Consider the following 20,421-nt stretch of genomic DNA (forward strand, 5'->3'; position numbering starts at 1 on the left):
TTCCGTTAGTTAACCGAAAACAGCAGGGTAGGCAAGTTTTATGAAACAAAAACTTCTTATATTTTAGTTTTCCCATGATTACGTTTTTTGAAAATCTGTAGTTAGTACATTTGTCGTCTAGATCATTAAAAATTATTACGGAATGTTATTCTAAAACTATCTAAAAATTCTCAGTGTCTCTATTTTTAAAGACGGAGGGTGTCATTCATAGTCGTTCCTTCAAACAAACTCGTACTCAACTCGAACTTGACACATTAATTTGACATTCATAAAGATTGCTCAAATTTTTGCTCTGTCATTAATTAACTTTTAGCTTTTAATGGCTTTTTGCTTTAAAATTTCTTTCGCTATTTGCACTCGGACTTCTGTTTCCTTTGCTCACTGAGTTTAAGTTAAGGAACAACTATGAATGCAATAAGAATTTTGACTCAAAGTTAACCTCACCACTCAAGTGAGTTGAGTTTGAGTAGAGGATGAGAACGACTACAAATCTCACCCGGCGTCTTGCACTTTTGTATAAAGCTTTTTAGTTACCTTGCATTTGTATATTGTGTATTCATACAGGCTGATTCAACTTGCAAATTGTCAGTTTCGTCTTATTTTAATTTAAAACAATCTTGAAGATCTAGGTATTTGTGTTTGGAACGAATTTGAAAGTGCTTTCGAGCCTCTAGTGTCTTTTCTTATAATAATTTAATTAAATTTCTTAAAGGATACGTCATTTCAAAAAATCAGTCTTATCTTAGCAGGTGCTAGCCCCGCCCACCCACCCTCTCTTTCCTACAGGGTATGTCATTTTCCAAAATCACTCTTATTTTAGCAGATACTAGCCTCTCCCACCCGTCCTCTGTTTTCTTAGAGGGTATGTCATTGCCAAAATCAGTTTTATCTTTGCAAAAAAATGATCAAAATTTGGAACATTACGAGCTTACTTATATGCACAAGGCAGGAATTTTGAACATCTTCTCTAATGCTTAGTTAGTTATGCTTTAATGGATTTTTCTTTTGTTGGTTTTGTTTTTGTTGAGAATTTATACATGTTTTACTAAATGTTTTCTTTTGGTTATGTAAATATTAATGAAAAAACACAGCTTTTTTAATTAATAATAATGCACAACGATTAATGACTATTGGTTGTTGAACTAAAAAAAAATAAAAGGTGTAGTCACCATCGTTACTAAGAACTCAGAAATTTTACTTTTATAAAATTACGTTTTGTTTTTTCGTAATCTACATCATAAAGAATTTTTTTATTATTTGTTTGGGACTCCCGAAACCCCCGTATATAACGTACTGAAGAATTAATCCGCGATTTTCCAGACACCCGGTATACCTTGGGAAAGGTATGCAATTGTATCAATCTAAGGAAAATAGAAAACAGTACCACTAGGTACTACTGACGCTGAATTTTTCAAGCATATCCAATATTCAAAATTAAAACAATCACGTATCATACATAGGTATATATGTATATCGTTTCATTAAATACAATTGAAAACAGCCACCAAATAGTATTCCTAATTTTTATAAATAGTACTCCTATTAAATTTCGAAATTATAAGATATCCAACAAAATAAACTAGTTGCAACGTAATGCAAGAAAGAATCTATACTTTAGCACATGTTTTTTCTTTGTAGTATCAGTAGATCTCTGTCAATATCAACCATAATTATACAGGGTTATTCACGAGAACCTCCACGCATAAAAAATTCAAAACGCAACCAGAAGTACAATTTTGAAACGATCTTTGATATTTCATACCATCAAGAAAAAAGTAATACAGAAGTATCTGTTTTATAACACGCCATGTTAAAACTGACATTTCGTCAGAATTAATGTAGGATACATAAAAGACAAAAGACTTGCATGACTTTGAGATATGGAGAGTACTTTACAGTTCTGTAGGAACATTATCCCCACTGAAAATGCTTTGACAAGCTCTTGTTTTGAATTTATTTATTTTAGATTTAAATCTAACAATTGATGAGATTTATTTCCAAATTGTCGAACCCAGCAAGTGACTGTGTTTTACTCTAAAAAGTAGTGACAGTAAATACCAAAGATTGCTATGTAATTGTATTACTGGTTGCGTTTTAATTTTTATAGGTGAGGAGTTTCTCGTGATTAACTATATTTTAAATTGGCTCTTTTTTATTTTGTTTTGAAGTGTTTTTATTAATTCTTCATGTTTATTGAGTTAAGTATATTTCGCATTATTACATATTGCGTTCCATGTTTATAAATGTAAGATTTTTCGAAACATTGCTTCTCCATACCCGCTGAATATTATATTTATCAAAAAAACAAGCTTCTTACGTATGTAAATTAAAACGCCTATTTATTTTTAAGCTTATAGACATATTTGTTTGCAAGCAGAAAGCCTATAGACTCACGACATTAAAATATTCCAAGACAGCAAACTTGGCACTACGATCAATAAGTTACTGTATTTGGATTACCACCCAAGATTCTGAACAGATATGTCGAGTTTATCTGCTTTTAACAAAAACATGGAACATTATAGCCTTAAAAGTGGTTCAACATTAAGGATAAAATATTTTACAGGTTTAGTCAGGATGCAACAACATATCTCTACTCTTTACTTCGAGTGTTGCATTTCACTAAAACCAAATTGCACATAATACGTAGGGAAATAGAGAATTACTGTGAAATAAGCTGTACCACTTTTGTACTCATAAGACTCGCACAGAAAAATTTCTGCCCCCTTTCAAATGGTTATTAAATTATGCTGTGCTTGGGTGACATGTTTCTGGTTCGATTTCTCAGGAAACATATATAAGTATATAACCTAAGTGTAAATTTAAAAAAGGTACATCAGATTTATCGCTGAAAAATACAGATTATTTTCAATTTAATATTAAACTTGACTTTCAGTGAATCTTGATATCTCTATTCATGAGGTAGATGTACAACCCATTCAACTAAAGTTGAAGTCCGATGTCGTAGTTGTATACACAGTATAGTAAATTTCATGAGTAGGTAGGAGTCGATATATTTTCTAACTTTGAGGTTTCTTCTGTATAAAAAAGAAACTATTTTTAGTCGAACTTCAGTTTTGATAACAAGAATTGATAACAATTTGCGCAAACGCCGAAGCACAACGAATTCAACGCCCTGAACGACTTTTCTTCATTCGTTTTCCAGCAACTGTATATTTTAAGCAACACCGCCAATAATTCGACTAAAATAAAATTAATTGTGATAACTTTTGGCTAATTAGCAGCCTTAGAAAAACGTAAAACCGGTCATTTGATTCTTGGCGCGTTATTCGCTGCGACCTTTGATCTCAGTAAACAATTTCATGGCTGTATAAGTACGACAAAGAAGTGGAAAAATACTTTAGAATTGGCAGTAATTTTAAAACTTCAGGTAAAAACTCATACTGGAGAAAGCAAACAATATCACATTGATATATTTTTTTCTTTCTACGAGATGAAATTAGATGTTACTTAATATTAATAATAATTTTCCTGAATACACTGTTTTTATGTTGGTTTTCTTTTCAGGCCGACCACGACCGAAAGTCACGTGGTACCTCGAAAACACCGTAATCGATGACTCATACGAGATAAGATCTGATGGAATAGCCGTCAATCATCTCACATTTCCAAGTGTTGGTCGCCAACATTTACATGCAAGACTGATTTGCCAGGCCAGTAATAATAATCTGGTGCCACCTGAGACAAGAGTAGCTGTATTAGATATTAATTGTAAGTATCTTCAGTTACACTGTTATAATGATGATGTCGACGATGACGCGCATTCATTTATATTAGTGATCATGTTCATTAGATCTTAATGGAGTGTTGCTACCGTGGTTACATGTACTGATGGACGTTCTGACGGATTTATTTATGCCAACTTTGAGCCCCAATCAAACTGTTTTGCTAAATCTACAAATTGTAGATAATTTATAAATTCGAAACTTGTCAACTCAACTCCAACTCTTTACATCTTTGAATTTGGTAGAGATTATAATTATCTAATTAGAGAGCCCGTGGGATGTTTAACTCAACTAATCAATCAAACTACTTTAAAAATACCACCTACACAATCAACAAGTAATTATGCGATGGGGAGTTTACATGAAGAGTGCATATAATTGGAAATTATATCGAAATTTCATCCTGAAATCGAGAAAACTTTTTTGTATTAGCTTCGTATTCTTATATTTTTCTAAAAAAAATCAGAAAGCGGACGTTGCAAAAAATTGTTATACAATTTCGATTTTTTTTTTTCAAAATATAGATGTCTATTATGTTCCGGTTTAACCTGGCAGAATACAAAACTCGTAAGCAAAACATTTTAGATGGGAGAATTCACGGCGGTGTTGTCAATTATCCAAAAACCTTCCGATTTCTGAAGCAGTGGATACATGAACCTTACACAAATTATCATAAAGTTTTTGTTATTACGCCCCTAGTCGTGTTAAAATTTGATATTTGTTTATTAAAATTTCATTATAAATCGAATTATTTCTAGAATTTTCATAATTTTAAAATTGCGCTTTTTGTTTTTTTCACGTCATATTTCAAAAACTATTCAAAATTTTGTCTTACCAAAACACCGGTGAAGTCAAAATCAGCAAAGAGTCCAAGAAAATCGCATTCCTAAGTGAATCTAGCACTACCTAAAAACTTCCTTCTCTAATGGGTTCTTAGCCTTCATATTCCTCAAATAGAAAACATCATATACGAAAATTCGGACGCATATCCCCGCACTTATGACACCTTTATTAACTTTATAGAAAGTATATATGGAAACAGTAACCCAACGACGAACTCCTTCGTTACCCAAGTGATATACAGGTGGTAATCACCATGATATAAAAAATAGACAGTCAATCAGTCAAAAATCGCTCATTCACCCACGGAAAAAGCTACAATCTTACCTCACAAAAACTTGCACAGACCCAACTGACTTATCGTCAAGTCTTGAAACTGACCTAAACGATGGTATATATTATTCCAAAGTCTTCACATTAATCCAATGGAACTGTTGCGGATTTTCCCGCACCTAAACCACTAAAATAGCTTATCTCTGATTACGAACCTACATGCATCGCATTACAAGAAACCAATTTAAAAGATGTTCAAACCCCAACTTTAACCAACTACAAATGCTACAACAAGAACCGCAACAATGAAAACACACTACTAGCCAGTGGAGGAGTATCAATCTTCATAAAGAATTCACATTACTCTGAACAAATCACACTCAGCACTAGTCTAGAAGCAATTGCTGTCACGGTATGGAAAGCTACCCATTTAACCATCTGTAACATTTATCTCCCACCCATATCATATCAAGTGGACAAAAACTCTCTCTTCCATCTTCTACAACGCTTGTCAAAGCCCTATATACTAGTCGGTGATTTTAATGCATACAACCCCATGCCCGGGGATCAGGTCACAAAAACGATAAAGGTGCAATCATAGAAGACATTTTATCATCTGAACAATCGTACTACTGAATACCGGTGCTCCAATACATTTTAGCCTTCAATACGGTACTTTCAGAGCAATCGTCTTTAGCCTCTCAAAGTGCAATTTCCTACACCTGGGAACCGCTTGATGATCTCTACATCAGTGGTCACTACCCTCTCAAAATTCAGTCCACATCTGAATAAAGCTAATTGGACACAATATCAAGGCCACAACATTGATCTACACAGTGAAAATATCATGGAGCAACATGATAACTAATACTGGATACACATCTATAATTTGTAGACATAACCCCATCATTCAACAAATATAAAAAACATCGAACTCAGCACCCTATACCATCAAAACAAATAACCAAAAATATTGGGAGAAATACATCTCAACTCTTTCAATACAGACTCCACTCTCCCAGAATTGGAACAAGATTCATAAGATGCAAGGTACACAAAAGTATCACCGAATAACTGTATTAAAACAACCAGAAGAAAGGCTTGTAACCGATGAAGTGGAGATCGCAAATATTCTAGGAGAACAATTTCATAGAGTATCCAGCGATATACACAACACAAACAGAAAATTCACATCCTATATCTCTTAACTCTGACAACTAAAATCGTATCAATTCAGCCTTCACACAAGTGATTTGCAAACAGCACTGGCTAATTGTCGAATCTCAGCTGCAGGTTCAGACAATATTCCGTCCATATTTCTTTAACATTTGTCGACAAAAGCTCAGGAGACCCTGCTAACAATCTTTAATCATCATATTACCCAAACTTACACCAGGCAAAACACCAACTAATGCTTCGAGCTATCGCCTTATCTCCCTAACATGTACGCTTTGTAAAATTTTCGAGAAACTAGTTAATATGTACTCGACTTTTATCAAATCTTATCTACACAGCGCCCAGAGTGGTTTCAGATGTAATAGATCAACTCCCAACTCTTTAGTAGTATTACGTAGAGAAGTCTGTCATGCCTTCGCCAACCATCAATATTTAATAGCGATTTTCATCGATAGGAAAAGGCCTTCCATGCTGTCTGGAGGTATCACATTCTCAAACAACTCTCTGAATGGAAAATTCAAGGAAATATCCAAAACTTTCTTGACAACTTTTGCAACACAGAACATTCCAAGTTAAAGTTCATAATACATGCTGTAGACCATTTCCACTGTAGCGGGACAATAACACGTTGATAGGCGGAGAAAGATAAGCGGCTTCGTAGTCTAGTGGTCAAGGCACCCGCCCCGCAAGTGGAAGACGTTGGGTTCGATTCCCACCGGGGCACCAACATTTTGCTTCGCTTACCTTCATTGGTGACCACCGTCAGGCAACACGCACGCACGCACGTACGCAACATCCTTCTGCTACCGGCCTGTGTCCGCTGTGTTCGGGGTCCGCAGTATCGCCAGGGTTCGAACAACGAACCTAAGAGTATGGAATGACATAATCTAATGATAGTTTGTGTAAGATTCATACATCAACTTCTTCAGAAATTGGTGTTTTTTTGCATAATTGACAACACCATCGCGTATTCTCCCATATAAAATAATAATAAAGCTTACGGGTTTTATACGCTGCAAGTCAAACCGGAACGCACAGTAAGAGAAAAACTCCAGACGAATTCATAAACCGCGAGTACTATTTAAAACTTTGGAGATGACTAGAGAGCGGATTTTATGAAATTTGCATATCCGTTATTTTTTGTATATAAGTCTTGATATTTAATATGTGAACGAATCATGCTAATTAAAAATGAATACAGCTACAAAAAAAATTGCATATTTGCATATATTTGCCTTCTGCTGCATATTTCACGTAACCGGTGCATATTTTGCATTTTTATCCATTTTTGTGGTAATTTGAAAAAAAAAAAGATTATCATACTATCGGCATTTATTGTAGTCCCAGTTTAAAGCGGTTTTTATGACAAGATAATTAACATTATCACTTTGTTATTACCCCACGACGGACAATATTAAATAACAAAGTACGGCCTTGCAAAGAAACCGACCACGTTCTTATTTATGGCTAGGGAATGACTTCATTGTCCCCATCGTCAACTTCGACACAATGGACCTATCATAAAAACCACTTTAAACTGGGAAGACTATATCTAGAAAGTCGAAATTTCATTCATCATATAGCAAATATTTTCCTGAGCTTCAAATAACAAGGAAAGGTTTGGATTTTATGGTAGTTTGGACAAACCTCTGGGTGTTAAACCATCCTTCCAGGTAAATTCGCGCTCTAATTCCTTTTGGAAATAAGGCTTGTCCCAGAAAGTTTTGCACATATTTTGTTTTTGAATAAAATAAGAACGTCTCAACAAATCGAATCAAATTTATTTACAGTATACTATAACAGCAGTAAAATTATAAATTTCTTAATTACTTGTTTAAAATTAACGGCTTACGGGAAAATAATCTCACTTTAGATCTAATGCGACGCATTATTTTTTGCAAATTTGCACTAGAAACTTTTTTACTTCCCATCATCCACAATTTTTTGAAGAATTCAAAATTTTTGGCGCATTTTCCTTCTTCTCTTAACTAGAACCCAATATCTTTCAACAAGCCGGATTTCAGGTAAGTTTGAGGGGTTATTTTCATTGTCTGGGTATTGCACTCTAATCTGCGCAATCCAATTCTTCGCTAATTGTGAGTAATGCAAAGTAGCTAGGTCTGGCCAAAAGAAAGTAGAACCAGGGTGAGCTCTTAAAAAAGATAGTAATCGAGCTTGAAGGCATTTTCGGACACAAAAATCAGTGTTGGTGCTGCTTTCAACAAAAAAATCCTGTTTCTCTTGCCACATTGGCAAATTGCTTGCCAAACAAGAACTTTGCGGCCAAATTTTTGCAAAAAAATATATTTTTCTTTGTCTCTGACATCTATCAATTTTGCTATTAAATTTAAAGATTTTTGAGAATGTTCGGACCAAATTTGCAAAATTCGTTGTCTTACACTAACTCTTTTTGACGACATTTTGAGAGCCGACTGATTAAAACAAAAAAACTAATGACAGATGTGTAGACCATGGCCTACTGTAGCATATATATTTTACTTAATTCAAATGTCGATTAAACAACTTCAATAGCAGAATTTAAATATGGTGCATGACTTTCTGGGACAAGCCTTTCGTTCATTCCCAATATTTTTGTTCGTTACTTCAGTGTATTAATGACATGTTTTGTGGTGGTCAAAGGGACGTTATCCTATTATTTTTCATCGTGAGTTTGCATTGAGGCATATAAAGCGATACAGGTGTGTCAATATGTCGAAGATAACTCAAATTAATTTATGGATTAAACCTTTTCCTGAACTTATTCTTCAAGAAGGAACTGTGTTTTGTCGCGCCTGCTCTAAACCGGTATTTATTTTTACATCTGTGGACGTAGTAGGTACACAGTTTTTCTATTTACAAATACATACTTTAGAATCACTTTTTGTTCAATATTTCGAAAAATATTTAAAAATAAATTGTTACTAAAATAGTAATTAAATAGTCCATTACTACTGTCTTTCGATTTGTTCTGTTTATATTTATGGGTCAATGGAGTTCAATAATGTTAAGTTGGAATCACCGCAGTCTATAGTGAATGCTTTTGGTGAATACTTTAGTAGCGTGTATGTGAAATCAGACCCTAACAACTTACCATCTACTTTACACTTAATTCAAAATTTGAACCTAACCATCTCATACATATCGGAAGATGAAATAATAGAAGCATTAAAGTCCTGTAAAAATACTATGACATCTGGACCTGACGGTATTCCAAGCTTCTTCTTGAAAGACTGTGCATCGGTTCTTGTTAACCCGTTGTATGTGCTATTCAATTTAATACTTCGGCAATCTTCGGTTCCATCTCAATGGAAAAATGCTGCTATTTGTCCAATCTTTAAAAAGGGTGACAAAGCTAATGTAGAAAATTATAGGCAAGTTTGCTTAATATGCAATTTTGCTAAAGTTTTCGAGTCTATTATATATAAGCGCATTTATTCATCTGTTAGTCATTTGATCACTCCAGTTCAACACGGCTTCGTACAGAAAAGATCTACAATCTCCAATTTAGCCTGCCTATCGCAATTTGTATCTAAAGCTATTGACAATAACAGTCAAGTTGATGTGGTGTATACGGACTTCCAAAAAGCCTTTGATCAGATTGATCATTTTGTTTTGCTTAACAAGTTAAATGCCTTGGGTTTTTCTGCGAAACTACTAGCTTTGTTAAAGTTTTATTTGCTTGGTAGACAACAGTATGTGAGATATCGCAACTATACTTCTTCGACATTTTCACCATCTTCGGGAGTACCCCAGGGGTCCAATTTAGGACCTCTCCTTTTTTTGCTGTTTATTAACGATTTGCCAGAAGTTGTTACTTGTGAAAGTCTCTTATTTGCCGATGATTATAAATTGTATGCTGAAATTAAATGGACAGAGGACGGTGAAGCTTTACAAGAGAACCTTGATGCAGTTTTGAGATGGTGCAACTTGAATCGACTGTCGCTAAATGTCTCTAAATGTAATGTTGTAACTTATTCTAGAAAAAAACAAACCATTAACTATCCATATAATATTAACTCTGTCAATATAAATCGTTTAGAGTGTATCAAAGACCTCGGCATTTTGTTTGATAATCAGTTTACTTTTGTTGGACACATACAAGACATGGTCAAAAAAGCTTTCAGAACCTATGGGTTTATTTATCGGAATTGTCGTGATTTTTCTGATATACGTACTTTATTTCTGCTGTTTTTTTCTTTAGTTAGATCTAGGTTAGAGTATGGAGCAATTATTTGGTTTCCTATTTACAAAATACATATTGTATGCATTGAATCAGTTCAAAGATCATTTTTAAAATTTGTGTGTTTGCTCTTAGACGGCTCGTACCCTGCAAGAGGCTTCGATCATGAGACTTTGCTTTCTAGGTTTAATATTAACTCGCTGAGTACAAGAAGAATAATATTGCTGGTCCGATTTTTGTATAATTTAGTTAATTATAAAATTAACTGTTCATCACTTTTAAATGAAGTAAATTTTGCTATTCCGCGTCAGAGCACACGGCATGTTTATACTTTTTATAGTTCGTTCAATAGAACCAATGCTATGTATAAATCCCCCATATCTTTAATGTGTAATTACTATAACCAAATATGTAGGAAGTTTGATATTAATTTTGACAAGGCGAGTTCGTTAAGCCGTGCTATTATTGAAGAATTTGGTCTTTAAATTTAGGAAGTTTTATTTAATTTTGGTGCAGTTTAGCCAGGTTTCTCTGTATTTTTTTTTTTTCTTTTTTATAATAATTTCTAAATTAAGTAACTTATGTACTCTCTTAATCACATATAGTTTAATTTTATTATTTCCTGTAAGTGGGTGTAAAACCTGTTGGAAATAAAGTTTATTTATTATTTATTATTATTATTATTTAATTTTTAGTATAAGAATATTAATATTTATGATTTATGTATTTTTTGTAATAAAACGGAAACCTGTTTTTGTAATTTGTAAATCAATTTAGTTCACTTATTAAGCTTTTTTTTTAATTGTTGGAGCATATGCAAATACATATCTCTGCATATATTAAGAAAGTTACTGCATATTTCCATAAATTTCGTGCATATCATATGATCATATTTCCCAAAATTTTGATGCATATTTTCCGCTCTCTAGAGATGACATTATCCCACTGTTGGTGGGATGATCAGATAAATTTTGGTCAGAATTTTATCAAAAATCGACATAGCCAACAGACGGACGACAGAGAGCTCACACTCGGGAAGTAAACATCTCCAAGTACAGTAAATAACTAATTACTAAAAACCAATGATCCAGTTATATGCTAAATTTGGATTGAAAAACAAAACAGCAACAACAACAAATCGCAATCTGATTCCGCTCTTGAATAATACGGAGAAACCTTTTACAATATTTATTATTCGTGACCAGAACGAAGCCGTTTGAATTATTGTTATTTGCAATCATAAACCTGATATCGTCAAACCGTAAGTAAAAACATGGACAATAACTTGATATGCACGCATACACTGTTAGTGGCGCATAAAAATTGTAAATCTCGTTTATGGACACCCATAAATATTGTTATCGTTTCGATTTCGTGTTTGCCACGATCAAGGGGGAGCACCTCATTAATTATCCCTTTTCGAGCGGTTCCGTATGCGAAATATCTGGAAGGTGGGCGTCGATCGCAAGTAAATTGTTAAAATTTGGAAAAGATTAATCATTTTTTCTGCAAATTAAGTGCGTTTGCAAAATTGAAGGGGTTCAATTTGTGGTGCGAAGATAAATTATTGGGGCTGGCGAAGGGATGTGTGCTCTCAATACGGAGGAATCCTCAATTCCAGCAATCAATTATAATTTCGCACAAAAGCTCGTTGCTACTTCAAAGATACAAAATGATTACTCTAAAAAGGAGTCCTTCTGGGTGAGAACCGTCAGATGCTTGCTTCTTTGCAGGCGCGATCTACAATAGAAGGAAATATCTACAAAGGACCAATTGAATAAAAATGTTTATTCCTGCTCCAGTGCGCCCTAAATAAATCTGATAAAGCAAAGAACACTCACATATTGGAGCGAGCAGACAAATGTACGTGTCAAATTCTTATTAAAAGTAATCGGTTGGAGGAATTACATCGAGGTGCTGGAATAAAAGAAATCGGTTTAACCGGACGAGAGGAGGCTGCCTGCGGATGATAATCTCTCACTGAGGGAAGATTTAGGACCTGCTGGATCACTTGTTATTAGTAATCTTCCCAGGATTAGTGTTATTGGGGACTATTATTTCTGCTGAGACTCTTTTGACAGAAATAGATTGTTCATTACTGTAATGGACGACTCGCAAAAGAACTATAACCGCAGCGAGCTCTTATATTTTAATAACTGTCATTTGTACTCGTTAGTGTCGTCTTTTATGACCAACTATTAAGCTGCGATGATAAAAATCATCTGGAAACTGATGTATTAAGTGGCCGTGAAGTAAGAAATGATGTCCCGTTTTTGCTTTGCACGATTAAAACATTTGGAGTATTCTATTGCCGGTTGTCTCGTTCTGGCTACACAGTATCAGAGTGATTTTCCGGTGTTCCTGAAAAGATGGTAGTTTGTGTGGGCTGTATATAGACTGGCTATTATTTCGTGTGAAACGGTTCTCGCTCGTCGTGGTTTATTACAGCGCTGGAGGTAATGTTATATTTTTGCTACGACGCCTATACCCTGTGTTTAACTATTCGTATCTAATTTAGTTTATATTACGAGACATAAAAGTTAGCAGGGTTTTTACGTTTTCGCTTTTTTAATGTTGGTAAAAAAAATCGTTTATGTTCTACATGAAGTAATAACAAAAATATTGATATGGATGACTAATCAAATGATGTGGACTGACGAGTTGGTGACGCACTGCAAACTTTTCATAGCTTATACCATTTTACATTTGATATCAAAATTATCTATAGCTGCAGAGTAGAAATCTTAATTATGTATTAGCTATGAAGCTTTGAAGCTCCACTATTAAGCCTAAAAAACGTTAATACTTCTTTGTCGTTTCGATCTGGGAAAAATATCTAACAACCTCAAATGTCTTCAAAATAATACTTCTTTAATGACACATGTGCCTGGGAAGACGTTTTCTTCTGCTGAAATTTTAAGTTTGATGTGGCAGATATTGCCACATTTCAAATTCTTTAAAGGTAAATAACATGTTTCAGTTACGTGGGGACTCGTACGAGAACCCAGTGTTTAACTAAATGTATTTTGTGCAACAGGAATTACTCCACTTCGTGTTCGTTAGGACAGAAAAATAATATTTTTGGAACATTTCTGGGTTGAACATTTTACAAATAATTTCTTCGCAGTATGTGGAAAATTCCAATATAGTTTTATCGGCAACTGTTAAAACCCTTATTCGGCAAGAAGTGGTGTGTTTTCATTAAATATGCATAACTGTTGATCCCGGTTTTCAAGCTTCGGTAACAATTTGTCCCTTATTGCCGCAGCTAGGTCTGAGAGTATTCCAACCCAAATTCGAAATCACTGGCATTTCTAACAACAGAATCGAAAGTTATCCTCGCTCTAAGCATGACTTTCAATATATCATTTCCATTTAAAACGTCACGCGTCGTATTAGCAACAATTTCAAATTAATTCTCTTCAGTAATTATTCCTTTTATAGTCTCTAACCAATTTCGACGTCTAGATCTCGACGGGAACATTTTTCACGAGCTTCCACTACTGACTTTTTAATCGAAGTGGATCTGTGTCCATACCTACATTTTAGCTGATACGAATCTCACTGCTATTCGAGGTGAAATTCGTTTCGTCTTTCAGTGTTATTAACCATAACTGAATCTCTTGAGAATACTTAAGAACAAATGGTGTTCTGTCACGAAAATTTCTGCCGTGAAAACACATTAGCGAAAGTCTTGTAATCAACATGTAACGTCACCGTTTTTGGAGGAATTCCTAATGGAATAGTGTTCTAACAGGAAAAGTTCATCTGGCTGGAAAATGATACATTAACTCAAATTTTTCCGATTATTGTAACTAAAACTATTTCACATGTTCAAGACTCACAACTTCATCATCTGCAACTTAAATATCGTTAAAAATATTGAAGTGCTTTGTCAAGTAAACATTCGTTGTAGAACTATAACAGGCACCAAGGGATTTTGAATGTTGTTATGCATTTAAAACGATATATGGTGCTATTTTTTCTCTTTGTTTCTTGTTACAGTGTTTATTTGACTTTACTTTCAACACCAAAAGGACGATCGTAAAATATTTACTAATATTGCTAGGAACTTATTTTCTACAACCATTTCTTTCTCCAGCATCACCTTAATATGGATATTTCATTCTCAAAATGTCATTTCTCTAAACAAAATAATTGAATGAACCTTAATAGCAGAGACAGTTCAAACAATTAAACTGTTCGTTGTCATTTCTAAATAAGCATAATACTTTTCACTACAATTTCACTTTCATCTATAAATTTCGCTATCCATAGATAAAATCCTAACAAATCTTATATTCTGAAAAAAACGTCTAATGCTTTCAACTCTATAAGACATATCGTTGTCTCAAGAACAATAGTTATTGTTATGAATGCATTGAGCTTTTTTCTTATTATAAAAAACCAAAGAACCGCAAAGGATCATTATGCAAAAATATTGTTGTTCGAGAAAACTGATCTACATTTATCTGCGAGCTCTCGCGTTGAGACGAATTTTTGGATTATCGCATTTCCATCTCCTACATATCCAGTAAGATATACTTCACGGGTGTTCAGTTGAAAAAGTCATCAAGTTGGCGTTATTCTTTTGATAGCAGAAAATTAGCGAAAAACGCAGTATTAATCCATATTGTTGCGTATAACTGACATTCGACAGACGTTGAAAAGCGTTAATTTTATTATACAAAAAAGGGCGATTAAGTTGTACTACCCACGTTGTTACCTGTCAGAGATTCATTTGTAGGTTTATTGTAGAGACAGTGCACTATGTTTAGAAACACATTATCAATGGGAATAAAGCCATCTGAGCAATATGCGTAATATTAAAAATGTTAATGTTTATACATCGGAAGAATGTCACGTAGACATTTGTTTGATTTGAATGAGTTTATCGCCTCAGAACAAATTACTAAACTTATTCATAAGCTTCCATTGAACAATATTCTGAATGTTATTATTATAATTCTTACCTTATTGTTTATTGTTATAAAGACGAGTGTTTTCTCACATCTTCCAGAAAATGGGGTGGCTCGTTCTTAATTTAATCAGTACTAAATTGACTAATTTTTTTGAGTCAGCCTGTATCAGCAAATATAAAAAGTATGAATGCAATGATTAATAGTCTGTTCATATTTTGCACATTTGCGAAAGAATTTATTCGGCAAAATTTTGAGATGTCGTAATCAATATTTTGGGGTTGATAAACAGATACATTTTCATTATAAAGTTACTATGCTTACAATAACTTCAAAACATCAAGATTTCAAAGTATTCAGTTTGATTTCATCAATAAAATCAATTGACTCAGTCATTTTTTCTTCAGACACCCCGTATAAGCAAATCTAAAAAATATTAATGCTGTGATAAATCACAAGTAGACTCATCATACTTTGCACATTTTATATAAGATTTATTCGGCAAACTTTTTATTATGCTTATCATAACTGTAAACCATCCCCAAGATTTTTAAAGCATTCGGTTTTGCAGATTCAAAATTAAATTGCAAAATGTTGTTTTATAATTTTTATTTTTTTTTTGCAAAAACCTGCACGTTTCGGGTGAAAACTCAATACGGAGTCGTAAGCTACATGCATGTGTAGAACTATGTTATTTCATACAATTTAAAACCCATTTATTATGTGCAATTTTGAAGTGACGTCATCACATTACTGGTGGAGATGATTAGGCAAATTTTGGTTAGCGTTTTCCCATCTACATGATATTGCTAAAATATCTATTGTAAGTACTTTCGGAGATTATCTGTCTAATAAAAATCCTGGAGGGCTGACAGACGGACAGACGGACAGACGGACAGACAGACGGACAGACGGACAGACAGACGGACAGACGGACAGACAGACGGACAGACGGACAGACAGACAGACAAACGGACAGACGGAAGCGGGAGACCAATTTCTTCGTACTCTAGGGGTTATGAAAAGTCTAGAGAACTTAAAAGTAGAGAGTCGGCCGACGGACTCAATTAAATACTTCCTTTACTTACGCTCAGGAAGTAAAAAAGAAAAATTTTGGTGGCCAGTGTTAGCATTGCAGATAGATTATAAGAGTTAATAATTTTATAGATTAAATCAAAAGTGACTTGTTAAATTTCCTTAAAATTCCGAAAAGAGTAGACTATTTTTATTACAATTAGTTTGACATTGTACCTATTACAATCGGTCTATTTATCCCTACTAAACAGTTCATGATCAGTTTGGAAAACTTTATGAAAATGTCTTAGCTACATGCAGTTTGGCATTAATGCTCGACTTTAAAAAAAAATGTTAAATTATCCAAGTTTATAATCAAGTTAGCGTCCTTCGAACGTTTATAAACTTCTCCAAGTATGTCGAAGTGTTCTTGAAATGTAGGGGTAGCAATTACAACTTCGTCCAAATAGACAAACACAAAATGTTCTAGAGAAGATCCAAAGGCCGTATCCAGCAAGCGTTGCATACTCTGCCCTGCATTGCTGAGACCAAACGGTAATGCATTGAATTCAAATAGGCCTCCAGATGGCACAACACACGCAGTTTTCTCGCACGAAGAAGAGTGCAAAGGAATCTGTCAAATCGTTGACTTAACATCAATGCTAGAAAGACACTTCGCTCCTGTCAACATGTTTAAAATAGAATCAACTCTACGCAAGGCATAAGCATCTGGCTTTGTAATTGAATTGAGCTTCCTGCCACCGAAGCAAAAACACTTCTCGCCACTGGCGTTGTTCACGAGCAACACAAGATAAGCTCATGGATTGGAAGACGGCTGGACCACGCCTAACTTCATGCAAGCATAAGTTAATGTTCCAATATGTAAGGCGGAGAATTATGATGTCTCTGCTTGATTGAGTTGGCATCTCCAATATCAATATGATGCACCATCCTCGAGGTGCAACCTAACTTCGTTCGTCCCTCCCATGACGGGTCCTGAAATCTGTCAAGGATTTGAGTAACTGCTGTCCGTTCGGAAAAGAATAAATCTAATAACGATTGAACTTGGGCGATGGTTTATTATGTTGCAACAGCAACAAAGATAAACCGTCCCTATCGATAAAATACGCATTTTTATGGTAATTCACCTCTAAACCAAACCGACGACAAAAGTCAACACCAAGAATGAACCTGGGTTTAAGCGATAGAACTAACCACCTTTTCTGACCGAAATGACCGTCAACTACAACTGGAAGAATAACGTAACCTGCTACTTCCCGCGGCTTTCCTTCAGCTGTATCTATATTAGGTAACGGAGGATCGTCAACTGTCAGGTTGAACTTTTTAACCCACTGGATAGCATCCTGGCCAAAAACCAAAAATTTGAACAATTCTGGGGTAGAATTGTGGGTAATGAGTAGAAAGCGAATAAAGCTTAATATTGATTTTATTCAAAACAACCTAACTTATTTCTATAAACTAAACATTTACAATATATCAGGGCTTCTAAACTATTGGTAATAAGAAATATGACATTATATTGCGTTCCAGTCTCTTGTATTTTCTTTTGTTCCATTACCGCTGTGTTCTTAACGCTGACAACGGTGCTCTTGCGATGGTCAGCGTTTCGCAGTTCTGGTGCTTGCAATATCCATGTTTTAGCGTTCTATATTGGGGTCGTTGATCTTGACCTCTTTATTGGTTGCGTAAAGAGGAAATTGAAATTTAAAAAGTTATTGTTTAAACTTAAGATTTAAACATGTTGGGTCTCTCGAAGTGGACAGGGGCGATAGGGTTTGTAGAAGGGTTGCACTGGGAACGCAACGGTATGGATTGGTAGTTAATTAGGACATAGGTAACTGGGTCTCATCTCGACAGCCTCCTCTTGAAGTCGTGGTTGTGTCCGTTGGTTTCTTGGATGATGAAGAACCATGCTGCCCCGACTGCAGCATTGGTCATTGTTCGAATGATGCTTCTGAATCTTACAGTGTGCAGAGTTATCTTTGGCCATGTTGTTTCTTGAAGTTCGGACTGTATTTCTTCTTCTTCCTTTGCTAATTCTTTTAGTGTGTTGAGCCTGGACCATGGCATCTTTTATTGGTGTAAACTGTTGGTGGATTTTTCATGGAGCCAAATTTGCCACCAACGGCCGAGTGGGTGGTTTGGGTGTGACTGAAACTGATGCCATTTCTCGGAGTGTCAGTGGATTTTGTTTTGCTTAGTTTTCCCAATTTTTACAGCTTGCAGATTTTCTTTTCTTGTCATGATGCTTTGACCGTTATACATTTGTTGTTTCTTTTTTCTTCTTTTATTATGCTACCGGACAAGATCCACCCAAATTCTGTGTTTTGACCCATAAAACATTCATTTGTTTTTTGGATACCGTTGAGTATTATGTTGCGGTATTCTCCCGCGCCTAGTAATATGTAAAGTGGACCCTTATTTTGGAAGACTGGATCCGCGATGATGTGATTCTGCCACACCTGAAGATCTGCTTGGATGTCTTCTTCCGGTAAAGATTCCGTAATTTTTGGTAACACCAATAGGTCTATTGTGAGTGTGAAATCACTTGAAAATCGTGGAGCCCACTCGACTATAATTTTGGAGTTTGATTTGTTCGGTATTTCTCCTCCAAGTCCAGTTATATCAGCTTGAATGTGTTATCTGGGTAGTGACAAGAGCGTTGCTGCTTTCTCTGTTATGAGCGATGCCTGCGATCCCGGGTCAATAAGGGCTCGTAAATATTCATAGGTTCCACTTGCTGTTCGTACTCTTATTAGCGCTGTAGCCAGAAGTACCTGTTTGTTTTCAATTCCTACATGGCTTTGAATTTTCTTCGTTATGTTCTCTTCGGAGTTTGAAGATTGTTTGATTGTTGGGTCGAATGTTTTTTGCTGGTTGACCTTTTGGTCTCTTCTTTGGTCGTTGTGTAAATAATGTATGGTACCTTCTTTTGCATTTCTGGCATGATGTTGTGCTGAAGCATTGTTTGCCTGCATCGTGGCTTAGGCTGTTCGTACACAGCTGTTCGTTGTTTATGAATCTTCATAGAAGACAAATTCTGGCGATTCGGCTTGGAATTCAGGACATTCGTAAAATGAATGGCAGTCTTCGCAATATCTGCCTGATTTTAAGTTACAAATTGTTTCCACTTTGTTAAACTCGGCATCTTCTTTCTTGTTTGCCGTAATTATCTCGAGAGATAGAAATCTTGTTTGCAAGAACTCCATCATCCTCTCGAATTCTTGCAGATCATGTGGGTTATTCAATGACCGTTCATACAGCCTATTTGTTTCTGTGTCCCATTTTTGAGAGACTATTTTGGTGAGTATTGGTCCCCACGTGTCGGTCTGAATGTCTAAATTGTTTAATGCTTCTAGACATTCTTTTGTCGTGTCATGTAATTTTTTCAGCTTTTTGCTGATTTTTCCTGTATTCTTGGTTGATCCAAAATTTTGTCTACTAACTTACTTACGGTAAGCCTTATATTGCTGAATCTTTTTGCCAACAGCTCCCATGCAATTTCGTAATTATTTTCCATTATCTGAAGATGTTAGATGACTCTGCTGGGCTCATCTCTGATGTACGTCTTCAGATACTGCATCTTTTCAATGTTGGAGAGCGATGTATTTTTGTGAATGACTTTGCTGAATAGATCGTGAAAACTGGGCCAATCTTCATAATTTCCGCTAAACGTTGGAAGCTGGATTTGGGATAATTGGATGTTTGGTTTCTCCTGTTGATGGACGGACGGTGACTGGATTTTTCCTTTCAGTTTTTCGGCCACAACCTCGTACTTTTCTTCAGTCTTCTCGCACATTTCGTCGGCAAAATATTTGTCTTCGAATAATTCCCTTTCATGGACGTAGATTTCTTCATGCAGTTCCATGATGCTTCTCCACTGACCTTGGATTTTTTCAGCTAGAATTTCATACCTTGCTCGGCTGTAGTTCTGATCCAAATCGCTCTTTATCTTGGTCAGCTCAGTGGAGATTTGTTGCAATCTGAACAATTGAAGTCGGATGCGGGTTTCTTGCTCCGTGTCGACGTCGGGCGACGTCTGAACTGATTCGAGGTATTTCTTTGCATCTTCGTGCAAAGCTTTTAGCTGATTAAAATACTTCACTTCAAAATAATTGTGGGTAGTTCTGAGAGTGGGCCCCAGTATCTTCAATTCTTCATGATTTCGCTGAATCTCATTCCAAAATTCTTGGAGTTGCTCTGTTCTTTTGGATCGCCAATTCTGGGTTTTTCTTTTTGCGGGGTCTTTCCT

General features: G+C 35.2%; 1 protein-coding gene across 1 annotated transcript in view; it reads left to right on the plus strand.

The window, feature by feature from the left end:
- Nucleotides 1-20,421, plus strand: part of LOC135136196 (contactin-1) — a 548,953-nt gene that overhangs the window by 406,957 nt on the left and 121,575 nt on the right. The window contains exon 5 of the mRNA XM_064065367.1: nt 3,529-3,732. Within this exon, the coding sequence (XP_063921437.1) occupies nt 3,529-3,732 (204 nt within the window). The remainder of the gene's footprint in view (nt 1-3,528; nt 3,733-20,421) is intronic.

This window comes from Zophobas morio, unplaced genomic scaffold, assembly GCF_036711695.1.
Source record: "Zophobas morio isolate AGI-343-1 ecotype UQ-CSIRO unplaced genomic scaffold, CSIRO_AGI_Zmor_V1 ptg000026l, whole genome shotgun sequence".
NCBI classification, from domain to species: domain Eukaryota; kingdom Metazoa; phylum Arthropoda; class Insecta; order Coleoptera; family Tenebrionidae; genus Zophobas; species Zophobas morio.